The 21,809-nt window shown below is 40.5% G+C and overlaps 1 protein-coding gene across 17 annotated transcripts in view; it reads left to right on the top strand.

The window, feature by feature from the left end:
• LOC135308724 (uncharacterized) overlaps positions 1-21,809 on the top strand; it is a 76,862-nt gene that overhangs the window by 6,716 nt on the left and 48,337 nt on the right. For 12 of the 17 annotated variants that reach the window (XR_010369132.1, XR_010369131.1, XR_010369130.1 and 9 more), the window contains exons 2-6: positions 6,496-7,686; positions 11,896-11,991; positions 12,818-12,954; positions 15,915-16,072; positions 20,622-20,734. Coding sequence is in view for 9 of the 17 variants with exons in the window: in XM_064434121.1 (XP_064290191.1) it covers positions 6,496-7,686; positions 11,896-11,991; positions 12,818-12,954; positions 15,915-16,072; positions 20,622-20,734 (1,695 nt within the window). In the remaining 8 variants the exon portion in view is untranslated. Of the gene's footprint in view, positions 1-4,770; positions 4,852-6,495; positions 7,687-11,895; positions 11,992-12,817; positions 12,955-15,914; positions 16,073-20,621; positions 20,735-21,809 lie in introns of all 17 variants that reach the window. The other 5 variants (XM_064434060.1, XM_064434070.1, XM_064434086.1 and 2 more) reach the window with 3 other exon arrangements.

Genomic DNA, 21,809 nt, shown 5'->3' with positions numbered 1-21,809 from the left:
TTTTTATCAAATCAGTCTTGAGTTTAGCCCTCCCACCTGTCAGTTTAATAGGGGCTCTGGTGCTGCCTTTGTGAAGGAGTAATGAAGTCAGGACACCCCTGCCATGTATGCTAGAGCAGCTAATTGTTTGCAACATCATCCTTTTTAATTATAACTTCAGTCTCAGTATTTTAGTTCCTCATGTATCAGAAGTGATGAATCTCACCTTTTTAAAGAATACTTTCTTGCATAAATGATATGCCTACCAAAAATCAAAGTAATCTCAAGTGTGTGCTGATTATCTTATGCAAATAATTTTAAGTTTATCTTGGGTAACACACTTGTTTCATTTTAGGGAGTATAAAGATACACTTTGAAATGCAGACTAACTTGGCCAGATGAATTATACCTAAACTGAGTTCTGCTTCACTTGGGGCTAAGGGGAAGAGGGGCAGCAGGGATTACAATTGAACCAGCTGACATTGTACAGAATATCTGCCTCTGTTACACCTAAAAGATTAGTACAGCATCCAAGATAATTACTGTTTAATAGCTGCTCAGAGATCCTCATAAAGAAAAGCAATGACTGGGACACATTTTATGGATGTATTGGTTTTTTAGCTGCAATGTGAAAGTAACACAATGATTGTATGGTTCTAGTCAATGTAAAGAAACTTCCACAAAACCTCTTTAACACGATGTGTAATGATTATAACTCACAGGGGAGCATGTAGTATTTGAGGGAGGATGGTTTATCTTGCATATCTAACACTTTTTCTAATTATAGTGCTTTAAACAATGGCTAATAAAGCAAGCTGCACACTTTCATTGGAAAGCTAATAACTACATTTCTGTTCAGAGGAATGGTGGTGTCAGCTTTCCTTCTCCACCATGTAGTGGTGGTCTCTGGGACACCACAGTCACTATTACATGCATACTGCATGCTAAATGCTGAAGCTCCATCCAAATACAGATAATAGTAGTAATGGTGGATCAAAGTAGAAGTCAAGCCTTTTTTATCTTTCATCTGTACTCTGGGAGCAACTCATTCAGTGTGGTCTGACGAAGTGTGGAATCCTAATGAGTTACTAAGGAAAAAGCAGCTTTGTCAAGTGTGTGTTGCCCCTATGCTCCTGTGGTGCTGTTTCTGCCTCGAATGTCCTTCCACCAATCATAGATATTGTTCATTTCAGAGCTCCCATTTCACCTATTTTCATCCTCCACCCACTTTTGTTGGCTTCCTCTCTGTAGGTGAACAAACCCTTTAAATTTGTCATTGGTCAGGAATTAGTGGCCTACTGCTAAATAGCAGCTTGGAATACTGCCCTTGGAATGCTCATTGATTACTTTGGTGACTAATCAGAGAAAAATAGACAACACCAAATATGGCATCATTTTTGAGAGATGTGAGTTGCTTGATTTTATCACTTTTATACTGGGAAAATGGAGCTAATAAATGAATATTCAAGAAACTCTGGAACTTCTGTGCCTCTTGATTAACAGTTAATGTTAAACACAAATAAGGCAACAGAAGGGTTTACTTCAGTCTAAAGGGTTTGGTCGAGACTGCAGAAACATGTAGGTACAGACCATGGAACACTGATGGTTTTTGCCACTCACTTGCTATTATGGGTTAATTAACTGTGGCTCTGCATGCCCTCCCACCTTCACCCTTCCTCCTAGCCCTGTATTAAATCTCTAGAAAAGGTACAATGAGACAGGGCCAAATACATTTCAGTCGCTACATTCTCTAGCTGAAACTATATTTTACAGATGGTATCTAATTGTACTTAAACTTGTTTCCTCTCTTCTTGCTACCATTTCTCATCAACTGCAACAAAATTTCAATTTATGAAGGCGCAATAAACTGGTAAGAGGGAGAAACTTGGGCCCAATAATTTCTATGTCCTTTCTCTTGATCTAACTTAATTTGGTTTTGATTGATAGGGAATAAAATAAACAGAGATTGTGGCATAATTGTGATGATTTAAAGGCTGCAACTTCATATAGAAATGTTGTTTCTAAGAGTATTTGTGGCAGGTTCTTCTGCTACCTGTTTCTTCCTCTCCTCTAACCATTGTGACAGCTGAATGTTGAAAAGGCATCTTAGCAGGAAAAACAGGTATCTGAGTTGTCCAGTCTGCAAAGCATGCAATTAATTTTTTTGGGGGGGGATAAGAGACAGAGAAATAAGGCCTGGTGACCATATAAATATAAGACTGAGGAGAAGAACTGGTATAATTACAGCCTTCTAGCATGGCAGGAGGAGGTGGATGTTTTAGGCATGGCTTGCCAGAGGGCAGTATTGCTTAGAGAAAATGCCTGGGTGCTGCAGGAAAGGTTGTTAGCTTCAAATGCCTTTTTCTTCGTGTACATCAGATTACTTCAGCAAATTGTTAGCTTTATCAGGAAGAGGAGCAGGGGGAGAACAGAAAGCCCAGGGAGCCACTCAGATTTTGGGCAAAACACACGAAGTGAATTATTAGTAGGTGTGTGTCTATGTTTGACTGGGACCTGGTAAATCTTCCCTTCATCTCCAGCATTTTAAATATTCTCTCAGGACCTGAGATTCTAGTCTGCTCCTCAGCTACTGAACTGCACCTGCATCCTGCTTCCCCTGCAACTGAGTAACAAGGGAGAGACTTTTGCAGAAAGCAAGGCATATAAACAGACTTTTTTGAGCTTCCCAGATCAGTGCCAGCAAACTCGCATGCCACTGTCACAGCTGAGGAGTTTCTGACCTATCTGGTGAAGGAGAACTGTATAAAAGCTGTTCTCATGGCTTATTTTCTGTGCAGAGAGGTTTTTTTGCATGCATTAGAGTGGCTGTAAGCAGACTTCAACATCATCCCTCAGAGACACCGAGGTAGTGTTAGCCAGTCAGCAGTTTTCCAGCACTTCTATGGAGCACAAAATCTATATCTGTGTAGAAGTGAATATTGCCTGGCTTCCAGAGTGTCTCTATGGTATGGACGCCTAATACTGGCATATTGCTTTGGAAATGAGACATTCCATATCCTTTGCTACAGAATTGCTTTGCACTACAATTAAAATTCAGAGCCGCAGTGATGAATTTTCTATTGTCACCCACACTGGGCATTTGATTGGTCTGAGACTGAGGAGGTGGGAAGTATCAGACTGAGGTCTGAAGCTGCAAAGACAGGTCTTTGGGCAAATGCTGCCTGCAACTTCATGGGACAGGTCAGCTTTCCTTTGGGTATTCCTGGATTCTTTTGACCAAGGGTTAGGCACAGTTATCTGTTCCCAGCCTTTGGCATGGGACTGAGGGTTGGGGGAAGCTTGCCTTTGGAGCTTGTGTGTTTGTTTCAGAGCTGCTGGCTGGGATACAAGGGTCTGCATGACCTCTGCCTGTCAAAAGGCTGAAAATGGAACAAACTATTTATCTGAAGAAAGCACTTTCTTCATGGTTTAAGTGTTTTGGATAGTCTTCCTGCCTTTTTCAAGACCTCCTAAGGGCATATTTCACTGCTACAGGGGCAGGAACCTTTCCTATTTGTATAGACTGCAGATTTCAGCTCTTGGCTGCCTAACTTGCATTGGACCTTGCTGAGGGTGGACAAGTATTTGGTGTTGTTACCTGGGCTAAATGGCTTGGCAGGGCTCAGAATAAGAGTTAGAAGGGGGCCTTGGCAGAAGCCTGGGGCTATCTGGGATGCTTTTACCACTCAGGATCTCCAAAAACTTTATTTTAGACAGGTGTGAAGGTGTTTGGAGGACCAAGATTTTGCCATCTCATTAACCTCTGAGTTTAGATTGTAGTAAGTCAAAGCATAAAAAAACTTGAGCCCTTAATTCTCAACTTGCTCACAGCCACAAAAAGGTTGTAAGGACTTGCAAAAGTGTAGGGATGGCTGGGTAACAGCTGCATCTCTAGCTCTTTTTAGGTGGTGGCATTATCTAATGAAAGTTTTGTGGGAGACATGCACATATGAAGCAATACAGGCTTAAGAGCAAAATAATAGTGTAGGGAAAGGACTGTATAATATTGGTGAGACTGCCTTGATGCTACATATCGAAAACCATAAAAGTAGTGCATTATCTTGTAAAGAACTCTGATGCTTCTTTCTATGTGATTCTTCTGTATTCAGCCTGGGCTGATGCATTGTCTTTGCTAGGTTGATGACAGTCTGTGAAATCCCTTCACAGGGAAGGTTGCTGTGCAGGCACAAATGTGAGAGAGACAATAAGGTTTTAAATGTTACTGAAGGGGATGAAGCCTAATAAAGCCAACAAAAAATGTCTGCCACCAGGGCAGCTTGTTACAAGTTGTTACCTGTTTTGATGTTTTTTTCAGAGAGCAGCTTAGGCTGAGTGCAAGAGAGTTGTTTGTTTGTTTTGGTTTGGTTTTAACTTCTGTTTTTCCTCAGCTGCATACTGCTAGTAGAACAAAGATTTCAGTGGGGTTTATTATGTTTTAGTGGCATGAATCCTGTCACTGTAGGTGCAGTAAACTTTGACTCACCTATATGTGTCTAAATACTTGTTTACAGAGAATTTAGATGCTGCATTCTCTGAAGCTGGCTGAACTATTGTTACAGGTACTTACCAAGCTTGCACTGGTTTGAGGCTTAATTTACATGATGGCTTCTAAAAGAGAAAAAAGGCTCGCTTTCTCAAGTACCATGACTGTGAGGAAGGCAGAGGAGTGTAATGGTGTCTCAGGAGCTGCTGTGCCATTATAAGTACTTTAAAAATGAACAAGTGTTTTACAGCCGTTACAAGGTTGAAAGGGCTTCTCTGGGAGACTTCAATATTGTTCTTTTCTTCTAGTTTCTCACTTGGACATTGAAGACATGAAAACAAGAGCAGAGTTTGTTTTTGTCAAAACTGATGTCAGTGAGATGTTTGAAAGTAAGTTTTGTGCTGTTTCAGGATGAAGTACTGTGTTAGATTCTTAGGTTGTGTTTTTATTAAGGATCATTGAGCTGATCAGGGATTCTTCATATCCATGATTAAACATTTTTCCAGAGGGCAAAATCTTTTGGAGTCCAGCCCCAAATATCATGGGTAGTAGCTGATTTTATAGCTAGTTTATGTCCACAGTTCTTTGCCTCCAGAGAGATAAGATTGGTTGACTTCCATAAGCACTTGGCCTCTCACAGCTTAAAAGCCTTGAGTAGTTTCTTTAAGTCTTTAGATTTGGCATACAATCAAAAAAATTCTTAAAACATAATAGAATATAAGTAATGTAGGTATCTGATGAGTGAAATTACATGCAAAATATATGTAAGCATTCAAATATCCTTTTAAAACTAGTCCATTCTATGAAATGAAGTGCCAACATCTGAATTCTGGAAAGAACATATAATAGCCTTCATATAGAACACAATATGAGTTTCCTAAGCTTTTCTTCTTTAGCCCACTACAAAAATAAGGTTGTTTTTTTTTTTGGGCTGGGGGGGTGGGGGTGTTAACTGTATTACCTTGGTCTTGTATTGCGCAACTTTAAAGCATGTAGGTTGTGTGTCAATTTTTTTTACAGTTTTTCTATTTAGTTTTGACTTTTTTAATGGTTGTGGGTTTTGTGGGGGTGGGAAGGGATCTAGTTTTCCTGCAAAATTTGAACAAACATTTTGGTTGTCTTGGAGAGCAAATTTATAAAAAATATCTGCCTACCTCTTGTAGCTTCAGGGGGGAAAACCCTCAGTGTTGCCATGACTTGGAAGGACTTTGTCAAGGCCAGTCATAACCTGTGGTGTGAAATATTTTTCTCATGCACATAAATCTTGTTTGGTCTGTAGCATTTATTTGCTTAGACACCTTCTTTAAAAAGTGCTGTCTCTGTTGAGTGCAATTGAGCTGCATTGACCAATTAAGAAATATTCTTGGTTTTTTGGGTTTCTGTGGAATTAATCTCCGAGTTGAGGAGAAAAAAATCACGTATTTACTCCTTTAGTGCCTTCACTACTTGTATCTAAACAGTATGGGTGAGAAAAGCATCTCCCTCTGCAACCTCACAGAAGACGAAAAGGGAATGAGACAGGGTGGATGGGAGGCATTAAGACAAATGAGGATGTGGCAGCAGTTTGCTGTAGAAAAAACTGTAATGTATCCACAGGAAAGAAAAAAGTCATGTGTGCAGGTCTGATTAGATGGCAACATGCTGCAGTTAGAGACCAAATCTTCACAGGCAATCTTGTTTCTGTATGAATTCAGCTTTTGAGTTGGGCTTAGGCTATTCTCAGTCTCTCTGAGTAACCACCTCTGGGCAACACACCTGCAGTCCTTTGATAAGGCCTCTGTCTCTGTGGTGCTGCGTGCTGTGAAATGGTGTACTCATGCTTTAAAGCATGGGAAACCTAATCAGGGCAAGTGCAGAAGTCAAGACCACAGAACAGTGACTAGAAGCAGTAGTTCAATCTTCAGTCAGGCTCTCCAGAGGTTTTTAGACTGGGCTGTTTGACCGGGTTGAAGCTCCCCCATAGCGAGTCCAATTGCAGAACTGAACCCAGATTGAACTATTGCAAGAAATACTTTTTTAAAAATAACTGTTAGGCTTTTTTCTTTTCTTTTCCCTCAGTTCCTTTAAAAAAGTACTTCAAGTCCCACAGAAAGAGGAGGATCTTGGAAAACCCCCAGCCTAGAAGAAGAAAGCTTTGGTGTTATAGGATGAAGGTAATAAAACGGGAGCTGTGCAGGAGTTGGCATCAAGAGGTGGTTCAGGTAGATGGAAGTCCAGAGGGAGCTCAGCCTCAAGAGGTGGTCCAGGAACACATTCAGGAAGATGAAAGCCCAGAAGGAGCTCAGCAAATCTGCTCACCAGTACAGCTGGAGCAAGGAGATCATCCCTCAGCAGCACAGCTACCACCCTCTGCTCAAGAGCCACAGGGAGGTAATGATATCCATGTGCACCCACAGAGTCAGCCAGTGCAAGAAGACATGGCCCCAAACATGGGACCACAACCAGCGTCAAGGTGGGAGTTCCCAAAAGTGACTGTCAAGGTGCAGCCCCAGAACATGAGCCAGGGGTGGGACTCCCCAGAGGTGACAGTGCAGGTGCAGCCTCAGAGGCCAAGCCCAAGATGGGAAGCCCCATCAGTGACGGTGCAGTTACAGCAGCAGGGCTCAGGGCCGTCTCTCCCACAAGTAACTGTACAGCTACAGCCCCAGGAGGGGGGACAAGACACTGCTGGCATCAAGGTCACTGTGCAGCTGCAGCTGGGCTGTGACCCAGAAGAGGTAAACTGCCTCCAGAACCAAGGTGAGGAAGTGTTAGATAATGGAGAAGAGTGGACCCCCCAAAAAAATCAGAGAGAGATGATGACAACATCTGAAGGTGAGAGAGAGCTTGCTGTGGTGGAGCTGGTGCCACAGGGGTTTCTGAGCCAAAAACAGGATCAAGGAGGAGAAGTGGAAAAAGCCCAGCAAGATGAGACCCAAGAGGGAAGAGCAGAAGTGGTGGAGCTGCATGACATGCAGGCTGGAGACAAAGCAGACTTGAATGGGATGGTGACAGAGGAACAGCTGCAGGGCCAGAGGCAAGAGCAGGAACAGCTAAAAGCAGACCTGCTTCTGCAAAAGGAAGACCAAAGAAGTACAACGATGAGACAGAAGCATGGTAATATCCAAGAAGGGCCCAGGGAGATTGTAGAAGACCACAAGGAAGACCTAGCACACAAACAGTCTAAGAAGCGTCCAAGAGAATCTCCAAATTATTTTGTTGCTATTCCAATAACAGATGATCAGGTACTTTGAAGTAGCTGTTTTATTAAAAAGCTTTAAACTTAGGCTTAATTTCCTGTCTTAATTACAAGGGTGCTTAACAAGCCAGGAGTGATCAAATTCTACCTGCTTACCCCAAGTGGTTTGTTAGGTCTGGGATGAAGTAAACTTCCTCATAGCAGCCCTTAGGTAGAGCTGTGTTTATACACGTCCATGTTTCAGCTACTGCTAGGAAAGAAAAAAAAATCACTTCCATGATTGCCACTGTCCTTTCTATAGGGTCTGAGGTGGTGTCTCTCATCACTAGTGTTTTCTATTCTGTAATCTTTTTTCAAATAAAAGACCTGGCTTTCATCATCTTATGTTGTCCCATCCTAAATTTTCTTAAGGCTGTGTTTAGTGCCAGGGTATTGATTTGTTTGTTCATCTCCTTTTCCACTGAAGTTCACAATGGAGAATGAGCATTTCCTTCTCTTCTGCAGAAGACTATAGAGAATTGATCTGTTTTTTCTTCTCCATCTTTTAGCCAATAAACTTGCCCTGAGGTCCTAGATAGATGGTTAATTTCAACAATCTGTGTGCAGTCTCTATGCTCGTACTTCAAGGTGTGCTGTGTTCTGTGACTCCCATGTTTAAGCACTGTTGGAAAGAGCAACAGATCACCTCCATAATGTTAAACCCAAGTGCAGCAAACAGTGGAAATACAAATAGACATATTCTCTTCTAGAGGTTTTGTGGGTGACTAAAGTGTTCCAGCTACCACAGAAAATGCTGCTTCTGAAATAAATTGTATAGTCTTGCTGGGCTTGGCTGCTACAGGCCCTGCCTTATGATCCATGGAAGTAAATTCCCATAGCTAGAGAGACAGATTTCACACTTTATTTACCAGTTAGGGACTTAAATGAGTCTTTACATAACTTCTGTACAACTCTTTGTACTTGTAAAGAAAGTGGAAGATACTGGCTCACCTTGAACTACTTATTTCCATTCTGCTGCTAGGAATTTTGAAGCTCATCCGAATGTTTCTGAAAGAAAGCTATGGAATGTCTCATTTCCAAAGCAGCACTGCCATGCCTTTATGGACAGATTTTTCTAACCTTTAGCCTTTCACAGACAGCTGTTACCTGCTGATGGTCATGGGTTTTTTTGCAGCTGCTCAAGATAAGCAAAAGCAGACAGAGTTCTCACTTTGTCTTGGTGTCTGCTGTTATCCCATGGGAGCTTGGTTGGGATTCTGTTCCAGCATTGTGGAACAGCAGCATTGTGAGGTGGGACATAGCCCATGGCCTTTGTGTAGGGGCAGCAGATTACTGTGCCCTTAAATATATTATGAAGAGAAAGAAAAGCCTGGAAATGCTAAGACAATGAGCAGACTATTCCACCTGAGGGAGACAGGCAGGGAAAAATCTTAATTTGAATCAGAAGCTGAGTCCAGCTAGCATGGGCAGAATGGAGAAACAGTATGTAAGTTCTGTTAAAAATAATATTTTATTATATATATGTATTTTAGTATATTTTCCTATAAAAATGCAAAAGACAAAACCTGAAGATTAACTTGTATGAACAGAGAGAAAATACAACATTCTACTATCAGCTTCTGCTAGTAGTTTATGGTGTATCTTCCAATGATATTGTTTGTTGCAATATATAACTCAATTCCTTTTTTTCCCTAGCTTAACCTTTCATGCAGTATCTGACATGACTATTTATGCTGCTGAAAGGCAGTAATTAAGTAAGAATGCTGTATCTGTTGTACAGAATTTTTCCTTTTTTTTTTCTCCAGAGTGACAAGTAGTTGCAGTACAGTAGCTTGCTTTGGCAGGCTTCTGAGTTTTTGTTTTTACATAAGTGTAAAAACACTTATGCATGTGTTAGAGGGAGACGTCAAAGGTGCCTTCCTCTTGGTAGGCCATTATTTGCTCTGGCTTTGTCTTGGGCAGAGAATGATCTTTGAAGGTTATCTGGAGGATGGCCTCATATAACTTTCGTGATTCCTACGTATGACTGGCTTTTGAGAGGTGAACAAAAGTGCAGAGCACATCAGGAAGATAAATGCCAGGAAGGGAAAATAACTGTGTAAGCTGAAGACAATGTTGGCAGATGAACAAATGGGTATGAATTGGGCAAAGAATAAATCTAAGCTAGAAACTGGAAAGTTTCCTGCCATCTGAGGAATGAGATCATGGAACAGCTTGAAGGGTCATGAATGCTTAACTTATTCTGCTATTTTAATGAGATTTGAGTGTCTTAATATATGGCCTGGGACCACATCCTCTGCAGTCCAATGAATGTCTTTCACCTCTTTTTGCTTTACTTTTCTCTCTCAATTCTGCTCTTACAGGTTTCCCTGCATTCACAACAGCTCTGGTAATCTGGCAGCTCTGGCATCCCAGGTTGGAGGCTCTGCCCAAGATATTCTGAGTTTGTGTTCCTCTTAAGTGCTACCCTTAAGCGTGTCAGTGACCTGATATTGTTCTGTGCGAGGCCTTGAAAGAAGCACTGGAGAGTGCAGTACTGTAAGGCTGGCATATGTACATAAAGAGTGTGAGAAAAGAAATCCTGGAATGGTTTGAGTTGGAAGTTAAAGGTCATCTAGTTTCAACCTCCTTGCCCTAGGCAAAGACAGCTTTCACTTGACCAAGTTGCTCAGAGCTCCATTCAACCTGGCTGTGAATACTTGCAGGAATGGGGCATCCACAACCTCTGGGCAACCTGTTCCAGTACCTTACTGCTCTCACAATCAATAATTCTTTTCTAATATCTCATTTAAACCTATTCTCTTCTAGTTTGAATTTACTTTTCATTTACTTTCCAGTTTGAATTTTATTTACCATGGTCTTTTAAGTAGTCCCTCTCTATCTTTCTTGTAGTCTTGCTTCAGCTCCTGAAAGGCAGCAGTTAGGTTACTCTGAAGCACTTCTTTTTCCAGGCTGAACAAACAGAATTGTCTTGGCCTTTCCTCGCAGGAGAGGTGCTCCCTCCCTCTAGTAATCTTGGTGTATCTCCTCTGGACTCATTCCAGCAGGTCCATGTCTTTGCTGTGCTGGTGGCCCCAGAGTTCGATGCAGCACTGCAGGTAGGGTCTCACCGAGTGGAGTGGAGGGGTGGAATCACCTCCCTTGACCTCCTGGCCAAATGTGTGTGCATATACTTATATGCACATGCACATATAATAGTCTTTTGACAATTTTAAATGTTTTTACCTCTAAAGCAGGGGTTCCTGACCTCCCTGACCATACAATTTGGTTATCTGCTGCTCTGTAGACCTTGTCTATTACAGAAGGGTTTTAAAGATGCTGTTAGTGTTTGGTAGTAATTATTTTGCCTTGATTATTTAAGAGGGCTCTCCAGGTGGCAGGGGTTAGGGCTGTCAGCATTTTTTTTCTTCTCAAGAGGAGAAAGGAAAATCCCCTGTTCCAGTCCTGGTGGGTGCCCAGCTCTTTTTTCTTTGTGTCTAAGCAGGGCTCCAGGAGGCTGGACACCAGGCTTGTACTGGATTGAATCTAAGAATGTTATTGTCTCAGGCTTTCAGTACTCCATTTTAAGTGCTTCCTTCCTGCTCCTCACTTCCCAAGAACCCCCCAGCTATCCCATCAGTTACATAACATTTATAGAAAAGTGCTGAAGACTGATGCACAAAAAAAAAAAAAAATGTAGTGATAGGGTAGCCTGTTCCCATGGGAGTAGGAGCAGGAAGTTGTGAAGAATCATATGTGAAGATAAGTAGAAGAGATAAGAAAAGACATTAACACTGCTCTGTAATAGTAAAATATCTATGTGAGAGAATTTCACTCAAACTCATCTTCCCAGATGTCTAAGCCTTAAACTGAAATGCAAAAGAAACCTCTTTCTTATTTGAAGGATGTTCTTGGAAAGATTGGGTAAGGGAGAACAACAGGAGGCTCTTTTGTAGAATTACTGTTAATACTTAGCCTAGTCTGTTGAAGCAAAGATTGTAGTTTGTGTGGTCAGAGAGCTTGATGGCTTGATTCCTGCTTAGTTTTCACAATCTAAATATATGCTGTAAATAGCAGGCTGCAATAACTTGTGCTTCAGTTGCAGTAGGAATTAACTTAATGTAGAGTCACTGATGTGTTTTTCACAGTGAGAAATGTACCATAAGGTTTGGTGAATTCAGGGAGCTTGTATCTTCAAATGGTTATTTTAATTGCATGTGGCTTTTATCCTCATGTTTATTGGGAACTTTTTATGCTAATCTCTTCTGATGTGCAGGTTGTGCGACTGTTTACTGGGCTGCACAATGACTGCTGGGTTTTATGGAGAAAGATTGCAAAACAAAAGGATATTGACCCAGCTGTTTCGATCTATGTAAGAATAAAGGGGAGCTCTAACATGTGTGACCACCTAGGCATGTAAGGCAGAGTTTTCTCACTGAAATAACCTGAAAATCTCGAAATGATTTCTTTGTAACTTGGGATTCCACCAGATACTTAGTACCTGTGTGAATTAATTCTTTTCTCTCCTGCTGTTCCCATGACTGGCTTATAAAACTTAACAGCACATATTGATAAAAGAAAAATCTTTGGAGTCAATTGTGTAAAGGGACAGATAGATCCACAAGAGCCAGAAACTGGCCACACAGTTCTGAGAAACACTAGCTCAGAAAGCAGTACGTTTACCCAGTCAACCTACTTTGTTTGCTGTTACATTTTCCTTTTGGGAAGAGATACTGGTTTAATCTGTGATCAAACTTGTAATCAGAAAATGGCATAAGATTAATTATGGAAATGCCATTTAATTTCCACAGTCTATTAACAACTGACAACTGCATGAAGATCCCATTAATATTTACACAGTGCTGGGCTGTGAGCTTTAATCGAACATTCTTAGGGGCAGATTCGCACCTACTTTAAGATCTAGGGCTTCCAATTCACAGGAGAGCTATGAATTTAGCCTGGAGGCTTTAAAAAGGGAAAATAGGTAAATCAATTCCTGAAAAATCAAGTATGAAACTGAAAGTTGCCTCATGATAAATCTGGATTGGGGAGGAGAGGAAGGTAGCTGTGTGGGTTCCTGGCTTAAACACTGAGTTGCGTTTTGGCTGTGTAAAGCTTTGGCATTCTGCATTTTTCCAGTAATGCGTAGGCATTTCAAAATGAGAATTTATTTCTTTCTCCTGTTTACTTCACTACAGATTTTGGACAGAATTGAAGATGTTCAAGAACTCATACTCTCTAAAGAGCCTGACCTGTCAAGAGCTCTTCTTCCTGTTCAAACTATGCACCTTACTATAATAGTAGCTCATCTGGGAACAGAAGAAGAAGTGAAAAAGTAAGAATCCTGCCGAATTCAAGAGCAGCTAATTTTTCTGTAAATGTGGTAGCCTTACTGCTGCTATTGTGAATCATTATGTTTTATTAGAGCCTACACACAATTCCTCTTAAACTTTTTTTTTATCAGTTTCTGGCTTGCTTTCAGTACCTGTGGGGAAAGATCTTTACAAAAGCTAGCTGTGATGCATCAGAGATTGAAATTTTCTTATCTGCCATGGGGTGAAGAGAAAAAGCAGTGTGGCTGTAAATAGTATCACTGCTTTCTTACTGTGTTACTACCACAAATTAGCTCAACAGATGTAAGCTTCCCTGAGCTGCTGTCTTTTGAGAAACTGTAGCTTTTCAGATCAGCCATGCTTTTATCAGCTGGAAAATGTTCACTGTTAAGATACATTGCATTAAGAAGAAAACAACAAAAAATTCTGCCTAGTTCCTTCCCAAGCTGCTCTCCTGTTGAATTCAAGCTGTGTGCTGTCACTGGGGCCCTGTGAATTAAGATGGAGCTATTGACAGATGACTGAGGAAACCTGCCCTGTGGTCAGGAAGGGTAGAATTGATAGAAATGTCCAGAAAATAATGCCAGTCTGCTACAGTTTTTTCTCTAAGCCTTATCTTACTGTACAACACTGGGAAACCTGGAACTCCTTGATATAAGGAGGCAGAAAGGAAAGGCATCATGTGGCAAAGGTGTGAACCTGGTGAGAACAGCCTTTTCTCCAGGGGCCCTGGCACGTGTTAGCACAGGAATGAAAAACAGGCCTCAACACCATATGAGTGTCACACAGGCTCTGCTTGGGTGTAAAGCAGAATGCCTAGCTGGAAAGGTGTCAAAAAACCCAATATGACTAGAAAAAAACCTCTTCTGCCCATACAGGCAGCATCAGTTAAGCATGATTAAGATGCATATCACAGGCTTGTATGTGTCTTATTTTAAAATTACCTGTTTTATATTTTCACTCCAGAGACTTTTAGGGTCTGAAGGGAAAAAAAATAGGAGAGTTATATGGGCTAAGGAGACATGCAGAAGACAGTGCAGAGTAATTCAGTAATAAAACTCTCTGCCAGTGCTGCTGACTGGGCAGGCTGATGTCCAAGAGGATAGCAAGCTAGATGAGAGCAGCAATCAAAATGGGAATCAATTGGTTAGGGAGGTGAGTGGAGCTAAGTAGTGTTAATGAACTTAAGAGTGGATGTGTGTCTGTAATGTAAAAATAATGGACATACCTAATGAAAAGCAGATCTGCCTTGCCAAATGTTTTTTATCCTGTATCTTTTACCTGCCTCCATAGCTCCTCTAAATGAGGCTGTAGTTCAAGTGGCTCCTGCTCTGTGCAGCATGTGAAAGACTGCCTTGAGCTTAACTCTTTCTCACTTTTTAAACCAGCAGTCCTGCTGATACAGCTGGCCCAGCCCCTCGCAGTGGGAGGGAGGCATCTTCAAATCTAAGGGCAGGAGCTGGAGCAGAACTTTTTACATTGCCATAGGACAAGGGGGAATGGCTTCAAGCTGAAAAAATGCAGGTTTAGATTAGATACTAATAAGAAATTCTTTACTATAGTGAGGCCTTGAACAGAAAGAATTTGTGGAATATTCAAGCAGTCTGGATGGGGCTTTGAATAACCTGATCTGCTGGAAGATGTCCCTACCCAAGGCATGAAGGTTGGAACTAGATGATATTTAAGATCCCTTGCAACAGAAACCGTTTGATGGGAGAAGTTGTCTTAGTAGTATTTAATTTTTGCTTGGACATTATGAACTTAAATGAAGGGCTAGATTAGCCATGCTTGTTAAGGTGGAAAATTCAAAACCCTCTGCAAAGAATTCACTCTTTCCAACTTCAGTCCTGTCCTTGCTACATCTTTATCGCTGAGTCCTCATGACTCTTGGAAAGAAGCTGCTCTTACACCATTATAGCTGAAATAACTCCAATGTAGTGGTGAGGACTGCTCATAATGTTGTCTGAAGTGGCTTCCATATGCATTAAACACTTTCCAAAGGGCATTAGTTTGTGCTGTGTGGGTTTTACTGCCTGGTTTCTATTTGTATGTTACACAGGCCCAAGACTTTTGAAGAGTGGAATGAATGCAGTCAAAACTTGTTCTAGATGTAATGATAAAGTAAATGGGGCTGCAGGAGGCCCAGAAACCTATGGGATGGTATCCTGCAGTCCTAAGCCATGATGAAGTTTGTTAGAAGAGTGAAGCCTTAGTAGAAGGCTTCTGGTCAAACTCAGTTTGAAAACTGACAGAATTCCCCTTCCTCAACACCAGGGCAAAGAAGGGCACTTGTAAAACTTCAGCAGGTGTTAAGTTGTTGGAATGCTTGGTGTCTAGATTTAGAAATTTAACTGTTATACTTTTTCTGTGTCTTTAAGAAAAAATATTTTAATTTGAAGTATTAATGTCTTTGGATAATTCACTTTTTTGAGATTTCTGTGTACAGCAAGGTGCATATCTAAACTTTATTAACATGGGATGCAGAGCTGAGATCAATTTGATACTTTTTAATTAGCCTGGAATAGGAGGATATAATGGAGAACAATTCCAATTGTGCTTCAGGTGGGAGAATGAATTTGTTTTAGTTTTAAGAATAAAATTAGTCAACCAGTTGGAAATGACAGTGATAAAGTTTTAAACTACAGGACACAAATATAAGTTCTGTTTTGACTCTTCAGCAGCATATATTCATAGCTTTTCTGGAATGTTAATATTTTGAATGTCCACTTTGCTGACAAAACTCACTTCTAATGCATAAGCTAAGATTGAAGTGAAAGATGTAGTTTATTTAATCTTCTAACTTTTACAAAATAATTAGCAATGAAGTAGTGTGCCTGTGATACTCTGCATAGTGCTGCAGAGTGGTCAAAATCGGGTATATTGGCTGGCAATAAAAATAAAACAATCTTTCCATATGTAAAAAACAATAACTTTGAGCATTTATGTATTGATTACTTTTAAGGGCTGTTCTGGCACTGAAGCAAAGCAAGACTAAAGTGGAAGACATCTTGCAGGGTAAAGACCTTAATTTGACATTCCATGGCATTGGAGAGTTTAATAACCAAGTGCTATATGTGAAAATGTTGGAGGAAGACCAGAAAATGCTTAACAGAATTACAGGTAAGTACAAAACCTCATTCTCTAGCGCTTGTGATAAACCAGTTTGTAGAGTCCACCAGCTCCTGTAAGCACTGGCCCAAGCTGTTGTGCATGGCTGTGGTATGCTGCCATTCCTCTCATCTCCTCTCTTTCTTACTTGTCAAATATGAAGGCAACAGTTGGCTTCCTGCAGAGCATTAGGCCTAAAATAGGTTGTGCTAAAATGGAGCAGGTGAGATGCACAGACATTCAGGTGAAGATTACACACCTAACTTAACCTGCTCTGCAGCTGGAATCTCACAGGCCTGAGGTGTGCAGTGTTCAAAGTGACACCTCTAGCTGAGGCTCTGCTCATTCTAATAATCTGAAAGCCTATTAAGTGTTGGCCCCAGCTGAGTATAAAAAAACTCCCTTTAAACTGGAGTATGCATGAAATCATAAGTGCCTCTGAGGTGGGAGGTGACAAAAATCAGTATTTGTCTGCATGTGTGTATATAGCACCAGAAAAATCAGTCTTTTGCTTCCACTGTAGAAGATGAAAACAGAAGTGTAAGAATAGCTTGTCCTCTGCTATAATTTCCCAAAGTACTGAAGGGTTTATGACATGTTCCAGATTTTTGGTCTGCTTACCTGCATCTGAGTAAAGTTTCAGAAGGGCTTGATGCTCTCTTCGTTCTCCCTACCTAGTCCTGCTTTTAGGACCTGCTTTAGCTTGCAATGCGGAACCTAATCTTTGTCCTGGGCTTCCCTTCCAACAGAACAGAAATAATCAATATACATTATTTTTCCTTGCTATTTCCATACTAAGCAAAAAGGAAGTGTAGTTCAACTAATGCTTCTCAGAGTCATGTAATACACTGTGTACACTTCAAAGACTATGATTCTCAGAGCAGTCTGTTTTTCTTTTTGTTGATGCTGTTTCTGACCTCCTCCAGTTCTCAGATTTAATATTATAGTTCTGCTCTCTTATCTCCCTGTTTATTTTACCTCTTAAGTAGTCAGTGTTGTAATTAGACAGGGGATGCCTTTTATGAGCAGCTTCTTTGCCTCAGCTGTGTAAAATTAGCCACTTGACTATCCATTACTTCTTGCTTGACTCTGGCCTTCTCTTCTTGTTCCATCCATCCCAAAGCTAATTTTGACTCAAAACAGCTGTGCTTTTCTGATGTTGTCCCTAATTATTAGGATTACAACCTCAACCAACTTGCTCATGTACAAACTGCTTCTTCTCAAGGCTTTAACTGGAAATAGTCTGGAAGTTAACAAAGTAGAAGACATATGATGCAATTTCCTGTAGGATCGTATTTAGTACACGCCTGTCTACAATATATATACAATTCTATGCCATTGAAATAAGGGGCTGATTGAGTCTTTTGATGCCTGATTTGACTGTTTTGACAGCACTGCCTTGGCTCTTTGCTCATTCCTGAAAGTTACAGAAACGAGTACCTCACTCCTCATCTGGCAGTGACTGGTTTTCCCTGGTCTCATTGTCTTGCTTAACTGAGAATTTTGTTCCCAATGAGTCATACCATACAAGGTCAATCTTTATCATGCTATTTTATCACCATCAGAAGTGTTTAATTTTGGTTCTGCAGAATGTGTGCTATGATGCTCTTTAAATATCGTCTTGGACCTGCGTTAGCTCTAAAAGCCGTTGCAATAGTGGGTGGCAGATCCTTCATGTTCTCTGCCTGGATAGCCTGTATCTTCAGGGTTTAGGAAACCTAATATTTAGCTTCTGATCTGAACCCCTTAATTAGATAGAGAAGAAAAATTTTGATTGCAAGCCCTGGGAATATTCTGCCAGTTCTTGTGGTTTTAATGTGATATGATTGTTCACTGATTGCCTGAAATAATTCCTTGACTGGGAGACAAGCTGCCAGTTTTCAAGCTGTTAACTCTGTTAACAATGATTTTGCTATTCAGAGAGTTGTATCTTCCAGTCTTGTTCTATTCTGCATAACTTCTGACCATTTCTAGAACTTAATGAGTCTGGGAATTATGCAAATATGCATCAAAGTCTATCCTTTCAATGACATCTCTAAAGAGATGGGTTTTTGTGTCCCCTTCTCTCAGCAAAGCAATCGAATTAATTGTTATTCAATAAATAGGGTTTTTTTCCCCCTTACATTTTAGTCAATATTTTTGGTTGTCATGAGCTAGGTGTGAATTTTAAATGCTGTTTTTTTGAGCAGCCTGATGGGCCAATGATTTGGCTGGCAAAGTTCAAGACACTCCTGTCAGCTGTCTCTGCCTCACCATGGTCTTATTGATGGTTTGTCAGCAAGTTTGAGTTCTGCCCACTCTAATAAAGTTTTTTAGCCTCTGAAGTATTCCTGACATTGGCCAGGTGGCTGGCCCTCCATCTGCTTTTGTTACTGTATCACGGACTTCCATTTCAAAGTGGAGAGTTAACCTATCTTTAGATCAATTAGCTACAGTTAAGTGGTAAATTCTGAGTGCTCCTGGCTTTATCTTGCTGCTAGTGACCTCATCCACTTTGGAGAAAAGATACTGCTTAAGAGGTCTTGGAACTTTTGTAGCACATTTTTCATGTGAGCTAGAGAAGACAGTGTCTGGAAAATGGAGTGCAAACCTGGCATGGACAGGGCACACCATCCAGGAGCCTTGTTCCTACACTGATTCTCAAAGGTGATGGCCTGCCTTGACCTTTATTCCATCATCTGCTTTTCTTATGAAAGTCTGCTCATGGCACTAAGACATTCACCTTCTAGTAAGAACCCCTTCCTGCTGTTCTGGAGGCTGAGTGGTAACCAAGAGAAGATGTTATTTTCAGATTTTCTTTCTTAGGTTAATATCTACCTGGTTTCTCATTACACAGCTAGGGGAGGTTGCATGCTGGATAATGAATGGGGAAGGGCTTATTTTTCTAGAAGGAGCTTATACATTCTTCTGCTGTGGTTTTCTCTGGGGCTTGCTGTGCTTTGACCAACTGACGTGGGAACAAAAAGACTTAATATGCAGAAATTTTTCATGTTAATGTGTTCTATTTGACAAAGTACCAGGGGCACTTTAGGGGATGTTTGATACCTAACCATAATCACCTAGGACTGTTTTCAGATGTCCTAAAGTATTTGCAGCACTCACAGCAGACCTACAGCCAGGCTGTACCTTCTGCAGCAGCAGCTGGAGGCCAGGTGGGCATCCTGTAGGGCACCTAAAAGGACATTAGATGCTTGTTTGGACAACTGGATCCTATTCTTTGTTTTCCAGATGGAAAATATAAAAAACAGTTGCCTTGGCAAAGTGATCAGACAGCCACAGCTGCTGTAACTTCATAAATACTCTGAGAAGAAACATTTTAAACTTTTAATTAGCTAAACTCCAAGCCAGCGAATTGGCCTTGATACAAATGCATATGACAAGCTAGTGAACACACATGTAGTTAAACTTCCTGATAGGTGGATAAACAAAATGGAAGCAGGGGGATTTCAAAAAAGGCACTTATCTGGTATGTAATATGCTAATTTTTACACAGTTTCAACATTGAACCACCTTCTTTTGGTGCCTAAGCAATTAAGCAGTAACAAAAATGGGTGTCAAGATTGAGGGGGATCTGACTGGAAGAGCTACAAATGCTGCAGGTTTCCATTTTAAAGTGCTGATTTTTTTTTTTTTTTTAAGGTATAGAGATCTCTGTCAGTAAGAACATTCTGGAGAGTACTCCAGCCTTAACCAAAGCTTTAAGCATAATTTTGGAATGACTTCTCATTGTTTAAGCACAACTGTTGAACAAAACATCTTCTGGTTTTCCCAGATGTGTAGGGATCTGCCTTATGCAACCTTGTTATACTTGAGACTCTGCATCCCTGAAGTCCATGAAAACCAAGAAAAGTTCAGCTTGGTTTGACTTGTTATTAAAATACTTAGATGAAAGGCCTTGAAGAATATAAATCCTGGAGTTACAGACACTTTTTTGCTATGAAGGACAAAACCTTATGGATTTATAAATATGTGACTGAAGTTTTTGAGCCAATAACAACATAAACACTTTGTATCACATTTGTATCTGGGGAAGGAGTATTATGTTTGTGTGATGTTCCCTCCTGAATTGCTTTAAGTGATGTGGAGCTGTAGTAGTTTTGGGAATCTAGCCACAATTTTTTTTTTTTTTCTGGAAGCACTTTGCTTCTCCCCTTGCTGTTTGCAGTAACTGGGAAGAATCTGCTCTGCCACAGACTTTAGCTGTGGCCACGGGTGGTGGCTGCATCTTGTTCCTGGCAGGGCTGCTGTAGACAGGTGCTTTCTTCAGCTCACCACTTGATAGGGGATTTGTGAATTCAGAAGAAATTGTGCTGCAAACACAGAAATTTGAATCCAGTCTCAGGTTTATAGCTTATGTCTGTATGTTATGCAGAACTTTGGTTTTGAGTACTTTTCTCAAATTTTTCTGTTGCCTGTGATAGTGCAGCAACTGGTTACCTGGGGTGTGCTTTAAGCGTCTTGAGCAAGACAGGGATAGTGGCTTTTTTCCTAACCTCCTTGTAAATATTTTTCCTTACCTCACTACTGTTACTTATTTCTTTCTTATATTATCTTTTTCCAGAAGCTGTGGAAGAATGCTTTATTGAAATGAATCTTGACATTTCAGGAAGTAAGGGCTTCAAACCACATCTGACTTTCCTGAAGCTCTCTAGAGCATCAAGGTTGAGAAGAAGGGTAAGTAACTGGGTGAAGGAATATTTTTCCTGGGATCAGTTCTAGTGATTACTTTTCCTTCAAAGAGGTCCTTGGGACCTAAACAATAATCATTGCAACCAGAAAACAACATAACTTCTCTTATTTAACAAGGCTTGTAGGTAGGCTGGTCAACCCAGTTGTGTTTGTCCATATCTGACTGGAACAAATGAGGTCTGTTGTTAACACTCTGTATGGTGCTCTTGTAAAGTACAGATTGCTTCCCTTCCATTATGGCTGGTCAAATCTGCACAAAAACAATGTCAAGCTGTTTCCATAGGGCAGGACGGCTTCTGAGCAATATTTGTCTTCTGACTAATATTTACCTCAGAACAAGATTAATGTCATGTTAGAAGTCAGGCTGGTGCCTTGATTTATACTAGAAATGTGTGATGTGCTTTTCTAACCTTTCCTGCAGCACTGTATGGGATTTATCACAAACAATTAAAGTAAAAAACAACTCTGATTAGATTGCTCATTTCCCAGTGGAATACTGTCCTGCTTGTTTCCAGGAATAATACTTGTATTTATGAGGTCAATATATTGCAAACCTGAAACACTAGAGGAGCATGCAGAAAAGAAAACAGAAAAAGCTATATAGCTGAAGAAAATGACCTTGTTCAAGTACTTTGTATTGACTTGATATTAGCCTTTTGTATACATGATAAAATCAAAGTTGGCTAGGACTGATAGTTCTGTGCTGGAGGCTCTTTCTTTTGTACTGCCTATAGGGATTTTCATGAGCAGAGGCATCTGCAATGTCTAATGCAAAAGAAACTACAGTAGGCACGTAGGAATTACTGTTGACTCTTGTCTGGAGTATCTTCACACTTCCTCTTACTATGAAATTTAAAATTAAAAAATAGAATTGTAATTTCCTGCATGCTCTCCTCTTTTGATCTCTAGCACTAAATATAGCTTAATCTCGCATAACATGATTTATGTATGCCATCTCATTGAGTACATATATATATATAAATATGCAAGTGTATAGGTCTCTGAATGTTAGAATATCACGTGGTATGCTCAGAAGTGGATGCAGTATTCTTGGTGTGGC

Source organism: Passer domesticus, chromosome 1 (assembly GCF_036417665.1).
Source record: "Passer domesticus isolate bPasDom1 chromosome 1, bPasDom1.hap1, whole genome shotgun sequence".
Lineage (NCBI taxonomy): Eukaryota > Metazoa > Chordata > Aves > Passeriformes > Passeridae > Passer > Passer domesticus.
This window is presented reverse-complemented; position numbering and strand designations above follow the sequence as displayed.